This window comes from Nanorana parkeri, unplaced genomic scaffold (genome assembly GCF_000935625.1).
Source record: "Nanorana parkeri isolate BGI_ZX_2015 unplaced genomic scaffold, ASM93562v1 scaffold365, whole genome shotgun sequence".
Taxonomy (NCBI): domain Eukaryota; kingdom Metazoa; phylum Chordata; class Amphibia; order Anura; family Dicroglossidae; genus Nanorana; species Nanorana parkeri.
Window position 1 is genome coordinate 1,172,357 of NW_017306633.1, and position 19,479 is coordinate 1,191,835.

At 44.0% G+C, this 19,479-nt stretch overlaps 1 protein-coding gene across 2 annotated transcripts in view; it reads left to right on the forward strand.

Moving 5' to 3' along the window:
- The window catches only part of MXD1 (MAX dimerization protein 1), a 28,935-nt gene extending 9,969 nt beyond the window's left edge, over positions 1-18,966 (forward strand). Inside the window, exons 3-6 of one of the 2 annotated variants that reach the window (XM_018558887.1) lie at positions 13,025-13,054; positions 15,278-15,392; positions 15,513-15,672; positions 17,701-18,966. In XM_018558887.1, the coding sequence (XP_018414389.1) occupies positions 13,025-13,054; positions 15,278-15,392; positions 15,513-15,672; positions 17,701-17,900 (505 nt within the window). In that variant the 3' untranslated portion in view covers positions 17,901-18,966. The remainder of the gene's footprint in view (positions 1-13,024; positions 13,055-15,277; positions 15,393-15,512; positions 15,673-17,700) is intronic. The other variant, XM_018558888.1, reaches the window with a different exon arrangement.
- Positions 18,967-19,479: the final 513 nt, after the last annotated feature.

Genomic DNA, 19,479 nt, shown 5'->3' on the forward strand with positions numbered 1-19,479 from the left:
ATATATACATACACTATATACATACATACATACATACATACATACATACATACACTATATACACACACACAATGGGGGGAATTTATCAAAACTGGAGCAGAGAGAATCTGGAGCAGTTGCCCAATCAGCATCTCTCTACAGTTTGCTCAGGTGAGATTTGAAAATGAGAGAGAGATGCTGATTGGCTGCAGTGCAAATCTGCTCCAGTTTTTTGTCTGCTCCAGTTTTGATAAATCCCCCCTAAGGTGTGTGTTGAGCAAATATGCTTCAGGTTATGACACCTTTAAAAATCCCCCATTTGTGTTCTATGGGGCTCCTTCTTTATGTGAATTGTGTTTTTTGATCATCTCGTGTATCACACCTGATTATTTTGTATGTTCTGTTGCCCCTCACATGTTTTACTTTCACTTCTCCAGCACAGATCCCCTATGGACTGTGGGGAATGTAGTAAAATGTTGAACCTTTTACTTGGCAGGATTGTCAAACAGTTACCATGGCAACCTCAGCTGGGATTAGGCTAAGACTGTGCGCTCATGGGCAAGCTTGCCGTCGGATTCCCTAGCCACAGCAACTTGCTTCCCACCCCCCATCGAGGGGCTCTGATTATACAGCGAAGGCTCTCACGTGAACAAGGGGGGAGGTCACACAGAGTTCGGGCCTAATGGGACATCCCTGGAGATAATTGTCACCAATAAATTGGTTGCGTGAAAGGCGGCAACACTGGGACAAAACCAACATCAGGCAAATGAGATGGCGTATTTTCTGACTGGCCGCGTCGGCTGCTAATTTATAAAATGTAACGGAAAACGTCGGGGACTTCAGTTATTTCCTAAAAGATCTAATTGTAAGTGACCAGCAACAAACCTGAGCCCAGAAGATTGCAACACTGACGCAAATTGAATGTGACAGTCCTCCTAAATAGTTACTATGGCAATCGCATATATAATTAGGGCGATATCGTGAAAAAAAAACCACGGTTGATTAACATTTAAATTTGTGGCGTTACTACTGAACACACAGTGTGAAAAAATACGGAATAAGCAGAAGAGTCGTGAGCGTCCCCCATACTGGAACTGTCAAAAGACAATGGGGGGGGGGAAATCTATCAAAGCAATTGCGATAGTTTTCGTAATGTCCACTTTCTAAGCATAAAAAAACATTCACTGTTCATGGCTTAGCTTGACCATTCTCATAGAGACGTATTTACAGAACTGACTGAATTCATCTGGCTGTGGGCTTTGGACATCTGAGGCCCATATGTTTCTGTCTTCCTGTGTGGATCACGTTAGAGAAGTCTGAAGCTCTATGTATTGTCTGCTCTCTTTGTCCATATCGGAATATTGATCACAAGGTTGCATTCACTATTGTTTTTTAGCTCTGATGGGTATTCTTTTACTTGCCGGGGGTCACTGATCCTTGTGTTCAATATAACACTGTTTGGATAGCGATAGGAAAGGTGTCATTGCTGACTTGTTTTTGAAGGTGAATCCTGGGGTGTCCCAGCACCTGATATGCACGTGTTCCAGGTAGGGAACGGAGGATTAGGATGACAGCCCTGAAGCTTGTCACTTCATCAATGTGACTGCTCTCTTTTAGGAGGAACATATACATTTGAAATTAGCCTTTAGACTTGAGGGGGCAGTCGCTCATGTATAATTTACCCACCCTTAGGCAAGCTGTATGTAAAGCCAAAGGGGTTTACTTCGGGATATTAGTAGGGATCAGGCAGATTTTCTAACATATATGATTGTTCGTTCCTTCTGACATTGAACATTTGTTAGTATCAAGGTGACACTGACATGTGATCTTCAGACATTTCACCTAGAAATGTCTGGATTGGACTGACCTCATATCTGTGGTCACCTGCAATAGACCCTGTCACCTTGTCTATTCAGGGCAAAGTAACAGCTTCTGTTTAAAGCCTACCCCCTGACCACACCATACTATATGAGCTGTCATCCGAAGTCTGTAGGTAAGCTGTGCTTGCACCAATAATGAACACCGAACGCAGAACCTTATCTCCTTGCAGACTAACAAGCATTGGTGTGTCACTAAAGGGATGGATTACACTTTGATTTATTCCCAATCTATATCTAAATTGATGGAGCTTCCTAAACCGGTCAAGAGTTGGTACTCCCTGGAGGATTAACATCTGTCTGACGTGCGTAGCCCGGTGTTAAACACTGAAACAATACTGATTCCATGCAAATGGCGTATAGATTAGGACCACGAGAATCTGTACCCGCCATTGTGACACTGGTGTGTTATAAATCTAATGTTTGTCCTTCAGGCCCAATTCCGATAAGAAGTGTTTTCAGATCTGTCAGACTAGGAACCTGCGGCTCTGTAGGTGACAGTAAAAGGATGCTGCAAGGTTAGGTGTATGTTCTGGTTTTCCTGTCATGTGACGTGAAGTCGGCATGTTGGGTCATGTGACTTTGAGCAGCTCTGCATTGTGGGTGCCAGTGCCATCACGATCTTTCTTCACTTTCACTAAACACTCTCTGGACACCATTGACACAGTGAAATCTTCCAAAAAGGGACACAGCATTAAAACCCTTTCTACTCTATCCCAAACGAAAAAGAGAGTTTGAGAGTTTTTTCATTATTGATTGCAGAGATTTATATAACTCCTACAATTACGCAGCGCTTGGCATGTTGTACTTTCTTACCAGTCCATGCCCTCAATTACATTGTTCCCAGATATCTCTAAAGGACTACAAACTCTTTTCCTTTGTTATGGTGAAGAGGGGAGATGGGAGGTTTCTGTAGTCCTGCCCTAGGGTGACAACATTGCTCCTCTGTAGATACGGTACAGTGAGTGTTGACCCTCTAGGACAAGAAATGTGTTACTGGCAGAATCAGCAGGTAAATTAAAGAAAGGGCTGGTAAGCTGCAATATATATTCAATTTTTGTCCTTGGGTTTAGATGCACTTTAAAGATGTAAACCCTAAAAGAAGAAAGTGTAGTTTTTGGCGTTCTTTTAAAAAAAAAATCCTTTGCTGATCACTTGTAGCCTCTTTTTAGCCATTTCTTCTATACGTGCACTCTAGCAATGGCTGAATGACGTGTTGCCTGATGATGACAACAATGTGCCATGCCTGTAGGACAGGATGACAACACTGGAGCACAGTTGGGTTTCAGGGATAGAGTGTTGTCACCCTATAACAGGAAATGCCTGCACAGTGATCTTCATTGCAGAATCACCAGGTTTATTGAATGAAATAGTGAAATTTGGAGATTTAGAAATATTAAAAGCCTTTTTTTTTTAAATCACAGGAATATGGTGAAGCTTGTATGAGATTTGAGTGACTAGGCGCTCCTCTATTTTAATATGTATCTCTGCGCAGGTTTCCTTTTAACAGCTGTTCTCTGTAAGGCTCCCGTACACATGCAATGAAGCTGAACGAGAGAAATCACTCGATTTTCTAAACCGCATGGATGGGGGGAGTCTCCCATACCGGCTGTTGTATTCTTGGATCCACAGTGGTTGCTGCCGACGAGCCTGAAGTCCTCCCAGCCTGAAGTCCTCCCAGTACACAGTACTATGTTTTAATCGCATGGAACCGTGCAATTGACACATGGCACTAGTGTGAACAGGCCCTTAGAACTATGTATGCCATGCAAGCTATGGGTCTGTGTTATTTACACCGATGAGCTCTAGTCAGATCAGTCCAGTGTCTACAGCAGTGGTTCTCAACCTGTGGGTCGGGACCCCCTCGGGGGTCGAATAACGATTTGCCAGGGGTCGCCTAGTCAGAAAAAAAAAAAAACCACCATAGGAATGCATAGCTAGATTCCCATTGGCTATTTCACTTTGCAAAAGCCAATAGCAAACTAGCTATTGCAACCGCCCTCTGATGCTGCCAATCAGCAGAGGGGGAACTGAAGTTGGGCACGTGGAGCTGCGAACACACCCGAGCCCATCCCTATCAGTGACAGTACTGCGGAGTATGTACCTCATACGTTATATAGCCACACACTTTAAATCCAATTCTTCTAGTTCCAGCTGCAGAGCCCGGTCCTGTCTTTGCCTGTAGCAGTGGTTCTCAACCTGTGGGTCGCTGTGCGAGGTGAGAGTCCTCCTCGGCTCTCTCCTAGCGCAGCAGAGTCAGTTCTCCCGCCACGCCTCCAGATGTCGCTGCAGCAGCCGCGTCATCCCTAAATTTGACCTTTGGGGGTCACCACAACTTGGCAAATGTTTCCAAGGGGTCCCGGCCCTAGAAAGGTTGAGAACCACTGGTCTACAGGATGCCGCTGTTTCTTCCTCACCGGCAGCCACGGTGCGAAAACGAAATGAAGATATCAGAATCAATTTTCAGATGTTTGTGTCAGGAGAACAAAGGCGAGCACCCATTCTATGGCTTGTTACAATCAATACGAGCCGATGAAGCAGAAATATTTAAGTGGTTGGCTCATTGTGACCAACGTCTACAGTGTTTTTGCGATAGATAAAAATAACACCTGCGTAACGAGCGGCATTTCGTTTAATCCGGTCACAATGACACCTATGTGAAGTCTGTCCCCTTCGCCGTGTCAATGTCATCACTGTGGAATGCGCCTGAACAGGAGGGAAATGTTTTTGTCTTGAAGCCCCGGGTACCTGTCAGGCCTACTAAGGAAGGTGTAGATGCTGTCCCCGTATGAATCACAGAACTGAAACCAGGACTCTTGTCGCAGCTCTTCTTTTTCATGTTTGCTCACGTGTCACGGGGACAGCTCCATCAGCAATCTGATTTCTTTGAGGCTCAGGAGATTCCAAGGCGATAAACACGCCACTAAGGCAACCAGTGCTAACATTTTCCTTTTCTTTTGTTCTTTGCTGCCCATATACTTCTTGTAGTCTCTATTATTTGTTCTCTTTATCTGTTTTTGTACCTTTCCAGGTTTATTTTCTTGATAATTTGAGGGTTACATGGTTTAAGTGGAACTTCACCCTTATCCTCAAAATGACAACAAAGGCGCCTTTAGAAATGTTTAGTAATGACAATCTACAAACGGATACTTATAGATGATTGCCGGCTTTTTATTGTTTGCGTAACTTTATTTTTCATTTCTTCCCGCGGTTGGCATTTTTACTAAGAGTGGCTGAATCCATGTGCCTTTAAGGCTAGGTTCACACCTAGGCAATTCCGATGCTGAGCTAGTTTCGCACGGTTGTTGCACGTTTTCAAATCCATGTGCCTTTAAGGCTAGGTACACACCTAGGCAATTGAGATGCTGAGCTGTTTTTGCGTGTTTTCGATCACGCCACTGTTCATTGAAAACCGTGCGGTCGTCAATGCATAGAGATGTCTATGGGACCCAAACCGCGCGACAACCGTCCGAAAATATAGCGCCTGCACCTTTTGACGCGCGACAAACCGCAGAGGTGTTGACAGCCTCCATTGACTTCAATGCGAATCTGTGTTTTGTGTGATATCATGCCACTCAATGCGCACGAAAATGGCCTAGGTTTGTTCACACCTAGGAGATTTATCGTGCGGTAGAAATCAAGTCTATGGAAGCTGTTCACACCTTTTGCGATTTGGCGCGCAGTAGCACAAAAAGGTTGAGGAGCGATTTTCGGGCGGTTGTCCCGCGGTTTGGGTTCCATAGACATCTCTATGCATTGAAAAACGCGCGGTTTTCGAAGCAAACAGAAATGCGTGACAACTGCACGAAAACAGCTCAGTCGCTTAGGTGTGAACCTCAACCTAGCCTAAGCTTGCCATACACTGTAATATTTTCTTCATTCAACCTGCAGGCTGAACAAAGAAAATATAACTGATTCCTCCAACGCTTACGAGCGTTGATTGAGGAATCTCCCACTGTCTTTATTTGTATTCTGACAGCAGCTTCCGGCCACTGTCATGATACCCGCACAGAGCTGGCAGCTGATTGGCTGCCAGTACTATGGGTTTGAAGTTTTTCCAATCTGCTTCTATCAGCTGATCGAGGGCTGCCAGCCAAAAGGGTGCTGACAGCGGCACCCACTGTGGGAATTTTCGGGCGGATCAAGAACCGGACAAAATTTGCATAGTGTATGGCCAACTTTACTTTCTGGAATTATAGGTCTCTCTCCTGGAACATGGGACCATGCACAGGGGAATAAGATTATTTCTCCTAAAATGTTTCAGTTAATAAATTAGTTTTTTTAGGAAGGCACTGGTGATGTAACATTCCCAGGATGCATCTGTGAGGTCAGGGCAACATCACTACTGCTTCACACAACCAGGAAGTGTCAAAATAGTCATTGTAATTAAAGGAGAACTATGAGGTGAGTGCTTTTCACTCACCTCATAGTTCTAGCCGACCTGTGACAATGAGACTGTCACAGGTCGGCTCAGTAGATCGGGAAGTGAGCGTACACATACCGGCGTTCGCTCACCTCTCGATCCTGTCACGGCTCTCTGCCGTGACAGGGGAGGGGCTGGATTCTCCCCGCTCCGATCCGCCAGCACTGACTGGCGGAACGGATGGGGAGGGGGCGGGTAAAGCTGGCTCTGCCTCTAGATATAATAATTGTTGGGATCCGCTTCAGCTGCGGCGTCTCAGTATACCGCGAGCAGCAGCTTGCGGTATACTCCGGCATCTCAGTATACCGCGAGATACAGCTCGCTGTATACTGAGCCTAGGGTGATGGGAGGACGCTAGTTTGTGTCCTCCCGTTACCCTAAGGAGAACTATGGGGAAAAGACTTAACCCCATAGTTCTCCTTTTAAATGCAAAAAATATAAATGGGAAGGGGAGTTTATGGTGGCTGTTTTAGGAAGAAGTTATGAATATCTTTCTCTTCTGTTTCTGATTGGATTTCTCCCTGGGAGAGTCTTTTAACAGGATGTTTACATGTTTGTAATATACATATAAACAATAAAGAAATCTTATACTAAAAGCAAAAAAATGTTTAATTAATGAATGTGAGAAAATGTCATATCAGCGGTAGAGTTGTATGCTGATGTGATTTTTAGTAAAAGGGGGTAAAGGTCCGCTTTAAGTTGAAAGACCTATGTGCATCGTTCAATCAAAAAAGCAGTTAATCCAGAGAAAGACGAAAAAAAACGCTTTGGAAGCGTGGTAAAATATTCACCTAAAAAGGAGCCAGAGAACATTTATAACATTGGAAAACAAAACCCAACACAGACTGATTTTTACTCAAAAATGGATCACTCAGGAGGTGTCTGCTGAGGTCACAATGTGCTGGTAGAGATGTGAACCCCAACCATAACTGGCTGCTTTGAACCTTGGTTGAAGGTTTTCCTTTTTAGATTCCTTTATTGCTGATTGCATATCCCAAGTCTGCTTGACTACCATTGTAAAATAGTAAAGGCCCGGGTCTTATTTTATTAAGTTTTAGATTACAAAACACATTATTTGTCTTCAATAGTAAAGCAGAGAAACCAATACACAGAATACATTGTAATATTTTTCTGCTTTGTGATCTGTGGAGTTGCAGTTGGGCAAGGTCTATCATCAGATGGCCTGAGGACTACCAGTGCACCACAGATTGGTGATTAGGAAACAATGATGTGTTATACTGTCCGGAAATTGAACAATACGTGGTTGTGTAATCTTGTGGTTTTGTCATATTCTTACCAGAAACGTGCACTGCATTCTCATACCCTTAAAGCAGAACTCCAGTCAGTGCCAATTATATCAAAATCAATGAATCATTGTATGTGCAACAAGGTGGGCAGCCACGCCGACATCATCCTATCCGATACAATCACTATTCGGCAGAGCCATTGTATTGAGATGTCACTGCTGCCTGAATAGAATAGCCCAAGGATGAGTGGAAATGAGGCACCCGGTGCAAATGTTCAACCAGTATTTCAATATTTGAGCCTGATAGCTTGGTTTCTGCAGCTTTTCGCAAAACGGTCCCCTTCCCCAAAGGATGGAGGTCACAAAAATTGAGATATCCGAGTGTAGTTGAGCCCAAAGCAGCACGAGCCCAAAGCAGCACCAAATTTCTGAGGAGTCCAAAGTTTTTTTGTTTTTTTTTTACCTTGCCTTTTGGCAACGAAAAGGCAGCCAATGCATTTCAGGCACAACAAATCCCCCTTTATTAGGGCTTTGATACATTACCATAAGTCTTTGGTGGACTCAAAACACAGAGCTTTTGGGCAATCCAATCTATTGCTTGAGATGTTTAGAACAGTCAATGAGCATCAGCAGTAGAATGATGAATATTGATAAAGCGGAATTTGTGGCCCGGAAACACGTTGGCTTCCTTTTTTTTCTTCCCTCGTTGCCACTTGTGAAAATAATAGAAAACTTTTGATTTCTCAGACATGTTTAACGCTCTTTGCCTCAATTGAATACAACAGACAACGGAGGAGATTTCTCCATCCACGCGGTTAGCACAGATGGTGGCTTTGATTGGGGAAAATCATGCCATGTATATCTATTTTAAAGTGCAACTGAAGGCAAATTTTCAGATTTGGATGGAGTGTGACCACCAAAGATTTCCCTCCCATTGAAGGGATTTCCCACCACTTCCTGTTGTGGCTATCAGACAGAACAGGAAGGGAAATCTCTCCATTGGGGGTTATAATCTTCTCTAAGGGCCCATTTACACCACATCCAGATTACCTCCAGACCAGACCAGACTGTTTCCGGACCCAAAATGCATCCTAATGTATCCCTATGCCATTTCTGGCCTCCGTTCCCACCAGTGCAGTCTGTTGCAGACCAGACCAGAAAAATACTGCTTGTCCTATTTTGTCTGGTCTGGAAAGCACTGGAACGCACCTGTAAGACCATTTTAAGCTTAAAAAAAAATGTAAATCCAATTGCGGTAAAAACGCGGCAGCAATCCACTATGTTCCAGATCTGGTCCGGAAAATGGCGTGAACACAGCCTTACTCTGTCCAAAAAAAAAAAATTGGGCTTCAGTTCTACTTTAGGCCTCTTTCACAAGGACTGGTTAGGAAAGGATCCATGCATGGATGCCTTGTGATCAAAGCAGTACGGATCAGATGTCCGTGTTGTGACATCAGTGTCCATCCAGTTATTTTCCTCCATCTTGCAATGGAGGGAAGAAGTAAAACTGCCGGACCCATGTTGGTCTATGAGGAATTGGATGTAAACAGACATGTGCCCATTTTACATCAGATCCCCCCCATCCAGCACAGACCACTGTCCTGTTTGTTTTTCCGGACCTGTCTGGAGTCGGGTGTAACCGGGTGTAAACAGACTCCCCTCTGTGTAGACTTGGCTGCCCATAGAATATGATTGGGCATCTGATCGGGTCCGCCTGAAAAATTGACAGACATGATCAGACCGCCCATGTGAAAGGGGCCTTAAGTTTTGAAGCAAACGCAAAGGCTGGTCCCTTTAAGAATCAGGTGAGTAATGGCGGTTCCCATATTTCTTTCCCCACAGGTTCCCTTTTAAGCTCTGATTAAGTGCACTGGTTGACATTGGCTTAGCCTCTTGTATTTCATTTCTAGGCAGACACTTGGATCTTGTTAATTTCTTAGAATTTTTCCCTCATCTAGGAGTGTAGATGGAGGCGGGATGTTCATAATCCATTAGCTGTGCCTACTGCAATCCATGGTGACCTTCTGATTTGGTGCACTTTTGAAATTCTATAATTTGAGCAAAATGTTTTTGAAAATGGTGTTTGTCAGGTGCTGACAGTACCGTGTCCCTTCCCTTCTGTCACCTACACAACAGCCCAGAGCAGCTGACTCTCCGGGGCTTCCGCAGAGCATTGCTCTTTCCCTTCCTGACTCAACATCACAGACACGTTGGCTCAGAAACACCTACTGCTGAACATCACAATGACAAACCAGCCTGCTGCTGTGTAATTACTTTTCAAAAGATCATTGTGAGCGGATAGAAAACATTTGCGTTCTCTGGAATGCATTGTGGATGGTTGAAACCAGAAGTACATAATAATAAGACCAGGGCTTTCAGGTGTGGTCCAGTGCGTTTGTATCCGTTTTTGATGCGTTTCTATGCATCCCAGTGCATTCCAGACCAGAGGAAATGAGACAAGCAGTATTTTTTTTATCCGGTCCAGAACGGACTGCGTTGATGTGAACAGAACCCAGAAATACCATAGCATTGTGATGCTTTCTTGGTCCGGGAACAAACTGTTCTAGTCTGGACATGATCCAGACATGGTGTGAACAAGCCCAGATTTTCTTTGCCTACATTTTGTAATGAATCGCATTGTGAATGCGGTCTGTTTTCCTTTTTCTATGCGATCACATGACCGCAAAGCTCCGGCCTATCCCTTTCTCCTTCTGTGTCTGGTGGGCAGGAACTCTTCTCCTGCCTCAACATCCCTGGGATCTATGGATGCTGGGGAAATGACATCATGGCTACGGGGATTGGGATTCGGCACCATTGTCTGTCCCACCACAGTACAGAGCACTAGTAGTTTGTGATCACATGACCACATAGAAAAAGTAGAAGAAAAAAAAAACTTTTTCAGAAAACAATTAATTTTAAATTGTAGATAGGACAGTACAGTAACGGGCAATAAAGAAATACTGATCATCTACGCAGGATTTTTTGGCAGATGTTTTCAACGCATATATTGGTCTGTTAAGTGCTCACATTTTATATGTGTATAGATGCCGTACAGCTTAGACGCAGCAAATTCTACATCCAATACATTTATGCTTGTACATACATTTGTACACATGTGCATGCATTTAAATGCATACGCATGTAAATTACTAAACTCAGACGCCATTTTTTTTCTGAATCTGAGTACAGCGCAGGTCCACTGATCTTTACACGCTGGGCCCAGCAAAACAATAGAACTGCATTCAACAAAAATGCAGTAGTGATAAAAACTCTGCATTTATTGCAGTTGTGTGCCTGAGCCCTAAGTATGTAAGTACATTCCTGTCATGCTATGGATGAAAATGGTCTCTGAAGGCAGAAACCCGGAGGCAGGTTCAGTATATATACAGCATAATGCAGCAATTGTTGGCAACTGTCAAGTTACTGTGGCCCGTGTACAATCACATTAACAATTTTCACTGAGCGCACAATTAGTCATGGTGGTAAGGGAGGAGGGAAAGGGGGTTAGATACATATGAGTGTCACGCGTGTCGTCTGTTCAGCAACATTTCGATTGACAACGCAACTCCAATCCTATCAACAAATGTTCAAAATCCCACCGCATGTGACGACCAGCAAGGGATAAAGGAATCTTCTTCCAGACAGGTTACTAAGGGAGGCTGCTGTCCCGCACATGGAAAGGGAACTTCCTCAAAGATGCATGTAAAAAGACACAAATCAGCGCCTGCACCTCGTGACATACTTATTAGAGAATATCTTATGTGAATAGAATGTGTAGTCACCAACAGTAAGCTCTCTCTAGCCCTATTGGTGGTGGCCACGGTGCTCCATGGATTATATGAGTAGATGAAAGTATCCTTGTTACATACACTATATTGCCGAAAGTACTGGAACGCCTGCCTTTACACGCACATGAACTTTAATGGCATCCCAGCCTTAGTACATAGGGTTCAATATTGAGTTGGCCCACCCTTTGCAGCTATAACAGCTTCAACTCTTCAGGGAAGGTTGTCCATAAGGTTTAGGAGTGTGTCTATGGGGATGTTTGACCATTCTTCCAGAAGCGCATTTGTGAGGTCAGGTACTGATGTTGTAGAAATTTCTACAATTCTGCTGACATTTGCGGCGCCATCCGCAGTCACTGTGAGCACCCCCTGCTACAAGGGACATATCGGTAAGGAGTGCGACAAGGATAGTACTTATCAGGTACTGATGTTGGACGCGAAGGCCGGGTTTGCAGTCTCCGCTCTAATTCACCCCAAAGGTGTTCTATCTTTGAAGGTTGAAGTCAGGACTCTGTGCAGGACAGTCAAGTTCCTCCACCCCAAACTTACTCATCCATGTCTTTATGGATCTTGCTTTGTGCACTGGTGCACAATCATGTTGGAACAGGAAGGGGTCATCCCCAAACTGTTCCCACAAAGTTGGGAGCATGAAATTGTCCAAAATGTCTTGGTATGCCGATGCCTTAAGAGTTCCCTTCGCTGGAACTAAGGAGCCAAGCCCAACTCCTGAAAAACAACCCCACACCATAATCCCCCCTCCACCAAACTTTACACTTGGCACAATGCAGTCAGGCAAGTACCGTTCTCCTGGCAACCGCCAAACCCAGTCCATCGGATTGCCAGACAGGGAAGCGTGATTCGTCACTCCAGAGAACACGTCTCCACTTCTCTAGAGTCCAGTGGCGGCGTGCTTTACACCACGGCATCCCACGCTTTGTATTGCACTTGTTGATGTAAGGCTTGGATGCAGCTGCTCGGCCATGGAAACCCATTCCATGAAGCTCTCTATGCACTGTTGTTGTGCCAATCTGGAGGCCGCACAAAGTTTGGAGGTCTGTAGCTATTGATTCTGCAGACAGTTGGCGACTTCTGCGCACTGTGCGCTTCAGCATGCGCTGACCCCGCTCTGCATTTTACGTGGCCTTCCATTTCGTGGCTGAGTTGCAGTTGTTCCCAGTTGCTTCCACTTTGTTATAATACCACTAACAGGTGACCACGGAATATTTAGTAGCAAGGAAATTTCACAGAACACCTGAATCCAATGATTTGGAGGGGTGTCCCAATACTTTTGGCAATACAGTGTATTCTCTAATGGCCAATCCTCTCAACTCAAAGGCCAAAAGAGACCAGACTTTTTATTTCTGGTTGGCTGCCTGTGATTTTCTGCAACCTTAAACAGCGTCGGTCTTCCTTCTTTCATAATGGATGTATAAAAACAGAACTTTGCCTTTTTGTCTTTTAATATCAAGATTGTGCTCATGCAGGAGCACAGCAGGGATAGGTAGCAAAGGGCTGAACTTTTTTCCTAGTTCAGGCTTAAGGGGCTGTAAAGTGTACCTGTCATAGACAGACTGCAAACACTGTTTTTTAATGTTTCTAAAGTGATGGTGGGGTTGTTTTGTGGTTCGTGGGGTTCTAAATTAAGCTACCTGCAATTAGCTTCATGATTGTTGGAGAGGATGTGACTAATATATTGATTATTTTTGTTTTTCAGATCAACCCATAATGAAATGGAGAAAAACAGGTACGTCCAGTTTTTTTTACAGGTGTATTCATTAATTGGCAGCAGCACAGTGACTTATTTAGTGCACCTGCTGACAGTCGTGTCGCGGCCTCCTCCTTATTTGCGTGTGGCGTCCTCCCTCGTCCCTGTAGGTTGCATCTACCTCCAGTCTCTGCCATTGAGTCATTAGAGCCGAGCCATGTCCTTCCCTCGGTGTGAATGTGTGTTTGTTTTTCTTCTTTCCCCAATACTACTCCACCCTAATAATTGGTGTAATTACCAAGTAGGCGTGGAAGATCACTTTGTAACACTTGTACGTATGTGTGTGAAGCTCAAATTGGGACCCATTTACAACTCTAAAAATAAGTTTCTTTCCACACTAAATTTTGTTTAGCGCGTTTCAATGTTAATGTTGAAATGGCATTACAGTCAGGCTCTTAGTCATCATTTGTTTACAGTGCAGAGCTGGAAAAATGTATTGAGCTGTTGTGTGTTGTGATTATTTAAATGGCCGCTAAACCACAATTTGCCATTCATATTTGTACTAGTAAAAGTTTCCATAGTTTAAAATAAGACCTATCACATTGTATTAAAGCCCAATGGCAGCCAAAAGGTTTTTGTTTTTTCTTGTTTGAGTTAAAAACCGTGTCAGCTTTTATTGCTGTTCCTGCAGTGGTTTAATTTTCCTCTTATATCCAGTGACAAGATGTTACCAGAACAGGAAAATGATCCAAGTTGGGACACAGACTGCAATAATATCCAATGGCATTTTTACCCTTTCCCACTCTATCCATATAAAAATGTCTAGCACTGACCCCCCTCAGGAGCAGCTGTGTTTTTCAGGCTCTCCCAGCTGTTCTACTGGTGATATTTCCCTTTAGCTGCACCCAGACACTCACCGTTCCAACACTGGCAACCGCCATATAGACTTCCACTCCGAGAATCTTTTTGCACATCTAAGGCATATAGGGTTGGGTGTACAAAAACAGCACCAAAAATTCTCTTTGCTCACTATTATCTTGTAGTATCCTTAAAGGAGAATTATGGGGAGAGTGAAATACACTCATCCCTATAATAAGAGATGACGGGTGACACTGAAGCTGTCACACATTGGCTCTATAGATCGAGAAATGAATGATCGCATACCGCTGATCACTAATTTCCCAATCTTCTCCCTGCAGAGAGCTGTGACTGTCAGTCACCAGTCCCTGCAGGGATTCCCACCTTCCCTCTCTGATCCTCCAGTGCTGACTGGAGGGACGGACATGGGAGGGGGCGGGCACAGCTGGGTCTGCCTCTAGAGGGGCAGAGCCAGCTGTCAATCAGGTGGCGGGGAGGATCCCGTCCTAATAGCCCCGCTATATACTGAGTTTGGGGTCACAGGAGGACATAGTAAATGTCCTCCTGTGACCCTAAAAAGAACTATGGCCAAAAAAAGGTTGGCCCATAGCTCTCTTTTACCCTCTGCCACATGTTAATGTGGGTTAGGTAGGACAGACACACAGCTACCTTTTTAAGTATCTTCAGCCCTTTCTCAGAAGCTAGTTGTGCACCTTCAAGCCAAGACCAGCAATTTGACTAAGTAGGATACCTTAAACAACTGAGAAATGTTCTTTCAGCAGCAGCTTCTCCTATGGCCACCCTCCTGTTTTCTTCTGCTCCAGCTTTCTCCCCCAGGCCAAAGGCCTAGGAGGCACAGATCTCTCCTCACAAGGACACCCTCCCCAGGGAGCAGACCTGGGAGGCAAAGACAGGAGCTCCCTAAACTCATAGTCTCCAGGGAAAGCCTTAGAAGCTAATGGCCCTTCTAGATGGTCACCCTGAATATTTATTTATCTCCTTCCCTAGCCTACATCACTGGAATAAAACCCTCATTGATTGGCTAAGGCAGAAGAAGTATTCATAACCCCCAAAGATTGTAACATCTCATTGCATTTGCTGATGAACACTCACAGAAGCAGGTAGAAGCAATCCTTGCCCTGGTCTTAGGAGAAACCTAACGAACACAGATAATCTGCAGCTCAGCCCTATCTTCATGCACTACATTTATACTAGGGACACTCCAGCTTAAGGTACAGTCCTTACAAATGTTTTGGCTGGAGAAAGAGTTCAGTTCATTCAGCCATCATAGGATGCTCTCCCTTTGTAAAACTGGATGCTTCTGAATATGTTTCATGACTAAGCATGTGATCATTCCCAATATTTTCTCTGTAAAGCTTTAATATGATGTATTTTCTCACCTAGGCGAGCTAATTTACGGCTATGTCTGGAAAAGCTGAAAGTATTGGTACCCTTAGGTCCTGATTCAAATAGGCATACCACATTAAGTCTCTTAACAAGAGCAAAGTTGCACATAAAGGTGAGTGTGTCATAAATTCTCACATCGCTCAGATATCTGGCGCTGTGGTTTCTGGGATATCTGGTTTTACGTAGTGACATTTGTGACATTTTCTTTTCTGTCTCCTTCTACCTTTTGTAGAAACTTGAAGATTGTGACCGAAAGTCACAACACCAAATAGACCAGCTACAGCGGGATCAGCGACATCTAAAAAGGCAGCTAGAAAAGTTTGGCGTTGAGAGGATACGAACGGATAGTATAGGATCCGCAGTATCTTCTGAGAGATCCGATTCGGATCGAGGTTAGTATCTATTACACAGAAGCCTGACTGAGAGATTTAGGATCCTATTTGTACTCTTTTCTAAGGTGATTTGCACTAAATGCGGCTCTAGCTGAAATGATTTTCCTTGATTTTCTCGTTATCTGTCACTTGCATACAGTAGCGTCAGGCATTTTGTAAGCTGAAGAGATAGTCATGAAGAAACCTGTTCACTAATAATACAAAAGACAGAATAGGAAGAAAGGAAAGGGGGGGTGTTTACTTTTCGGTGGTGACCACGGCAGAAGGTGCCCGCATAAAGATGTCTACACTGGAAGCAGACACTGACAGGGTGACAACACAAGAGTGCAATTGGAAGACTGGGATGGAGCATTGTCACCACATAACAGGAAGTGCTTCAACAAGGACCTTCATGACAGGATTACCAGGTTTTATTTTAATGGTGGCTGCAAATTAGCATGTTAAAGATTGATATTTTAGTAATTAGTTCTCCTTCCCGTCAATTCCTCTTAATGCAGGGTGAGCAACTCCGGCCGTCCAGTTGTGCTTTAACTACAAATCTCCAAATGCCTCTGCCACTGGGAGTCATGCCTGTAACTGTCAGTCTTGCAATGCCTCATGGTACTTGTAGTTCCACAACAGCTGGAGGGCCGTCATTTGGGGTGTGAACAGGGCACATAGAAAACAGTTATTTTCTGAGTTCTCTGGTGTTGAGCCTGTGTTCATCTATGCACATCAATTGAAGCATTGTGAACAGGTCCTTAGCAATGCAGTTCATGCCTCAGTAATGTCAGTTTGGTTACAGTCCATGTACCCATTGCACTCCTGACCGCTCATCCATTAGGATAAAATGGGTGCAACGGCAGTCGACAGATGGCCACCGTCTCAGTAATATGAAAGAATATGGACACCGGCACTCCAACAGCAGATAGAATACGTCTATTTATTGACGTACATGCAAACAAAGCATAACACACTTAGTACAACGTTTCGGGATCATGTAGGATCCCCTTCATCAGGCCGAACAAGTCACTTGTTCTGCCTGATGAAGGGGATCCTACGTGACTCAGAAAAGTTGCACTAAGTGTGTTATGCTTTTTTTGCATGTACGTCAATAAATAGACGTATTCTATCTGCTGTTGGAGTGCCGGTGTCCATATTCTTTCGTAGTAATGTCAGTTTGGACACATTGGGGTGCTTTTACATTGTTTGCATGGTTTCATTGTTATCCAGTAAGGCCAGGAAAGTAATTTCTTTTTCCTGCGACCCAGCCTCCATAAAATGAAATCTAATTGCCTGCTATGGGCAGTTGCGTGTTGCACTTCATCTTTGCTCTTTGTACTGGAGTAAGTCTGTTACTTTGCTGGGAAAGCTGAGCGCTCAGGAGCCTTAGTCCTAGCTGTGTAAACAGATGCCTTGAGACGGACAATCCTAGCCAGGTAATGGACTATAGCTACTTATAGAACTGAGTGAGTATCTTTGGGACAGAACCTGGCTAGTGCCAGCATGGAAATCAACTTCATACTGCATACAGTGCTAGGCCTGCATGTTTTTTTCCTGATAAAGAGGTACAGAAATGGTGTTCAGAAATCTGTTCTTAAAATGCCCGTCCTGCAGCATGCAAGTGGCACACAACAGGCCAGTAAACAATCAGCAATGCAGCATTAAAGTAGATTGCAACATTTTTACTGGTGTGACAAAGGAACAATGATTTGCAATGAATATTGAATGCGGCATACAAGTCAAAAAGAGGAAGATTCCTGTTTGTGACATTTACAGCAGTATCACAATTTGTGCAACATAGAATTAAAAATATTGCATATATTTTGGGGACGCAGCATAAGCGCATTAGTCCACCAAGCAGTAGGCAGCACAGGACTCTTTATAAACTATGGTCACTGTAACATCAAAGATAATTTGTCACAATTTGCAACTTTTTTCCCCCCACACAATTACCCTGTTGCAATTTCTCACTCTGTGCCACCAATAGTTTATCAGGGCTAATGTCTTTCACTAGACTCTTACTCAATGTGTGTGTTTTCTTTACAGAGGAGATTGATGTGGATGTGGATGTAGAAAGCACAGACTATTTAACAGCAGAACTGGACTGGAGTAGTAGCAGCAGCAGTGCCAGTGACTTGGACGAGCGGGGAAGCATGCAAAGCATTTGCAGCGATGAAGGGTATTCCAGCTCTGGAGTTAAAAGAATAGCACTCCAAGACAAGCCAAAACACAGTGTTACCCTATAAACCAACAGCAACAGGTGAGGGCAAAGTGGGGGGATGTTCAAGTGTCCCAGCAGTTCTCGCCCCCTCTTTCCCAGTACTCCCACATGAGAGACTCGTCTTATCTAGTGACTGCATTCACACCATAATCTTGCACGTGAAATACCCCACTCCCAGCTCTCTGTTCCTCGCTTCTTTTTTTCCCCCCCCCAGAGCTCCTGAGAGGCACGTGGGTGTCCGTTTACATTTTGAAATCACACGATATCCCATCAGCCAGTTGTAACTCCAGGAGACTACATTCCAGACCTACGTGGAAGCACTCGAAAATTCAAATGATCTATGTAGTTTATGTATATGGGGAGCAACATTTCTGCAATGGTAAAGATTGTTGACTGTGAACGCCGAGGTGAGTGTGTGCTGCTCACTTCCATGAATGTGTCATCTCCACCCACTAGACAGCACACAGGTCTCGCTATCTCCCTGCAACGCCAAGACGTTCTTTCATCACCTGGAAGGCACATCTGGGAGCGGTATGAAGGATTTATGGTTGAAAGCATCTTGCTACACGGCAAGGCTTCAGTTTACAGCTACTATACTATTCAATCAGAAGCTGCCAGGAAGCTAGAGAGGACTTTCCACCTCTGTTGAGTGACTCTGGCTCAAAACAGTAAGATTGCTGCTAATATATCTATATTTTGTTTTCGTAAAGTTGTGCACCAAATGTTGCACTGAACCCAGCACAGTCTAAAAAGCAAAGCTAGACCTTTCTGGCTACTTTTTTTCGGAAATCGCTAAAGCCACTTTTTTTTTTTTCTTTTTCCTTTCTGTGCTTGACTTTTCATAATTGAGTCTTATTTACTGTTCTTCTATGGGGCATTGTGTTCCATGTTTTCTAGTAGTACATAATTAACATTAATTTAATTCAGCATGTACAGAATGGCTGGCATGTTATTTTTAGACCGGGCCTAGGAATCCTGTGGCTGTCTCTAGCCACCTAGACAAATGTATTGGGGTTAGTGAGCAGTGGGTGACTGCAGACTGCCACAGTATGCCTATGTGTATTCTAGGGAGTTGAGCCTTTAATTGAAAGATGGACCTCTAAATAAGACCCTTCCACCATATGATTAAAGGCTTAAAGGGAACCTGTCATTGCAGGAATTCATTGACTGCCATTGCTAAGCCCTAAAATGTTAAATGCCTGGCTGTCAAGGTGATCTTCTGGCTTTAGTACTTTGGGTCACTGACTCAGATCCATATGCAGCCTGTAAAGTTAGAGCTTCAAATCTGCATGGCTTTTCAGGGCCAGTTACCGAGAAGGTAGCCAAGACCAGAGGCTCCGCAAAACAGCCAGTCATGTTTTTTAGAAGGAGATAGGTAGTGGCAGCCCATGTACTTCCTTTATGATGGGGTGCTTTTAAGACTTGGGGATCTGGCTGCACTCCTACATCTTACCTGAAGCTGAACAGGTTATCTACTCAATATAAAGACTCCTCTCCTGTCTGATTTGGTGTTTGTATATACGAGAGTATATATTATATGAGAATGGATATCGTGATAAGCCAAAACAATATACATAGAACCAAGCTGAGCATGACCGTAGTGT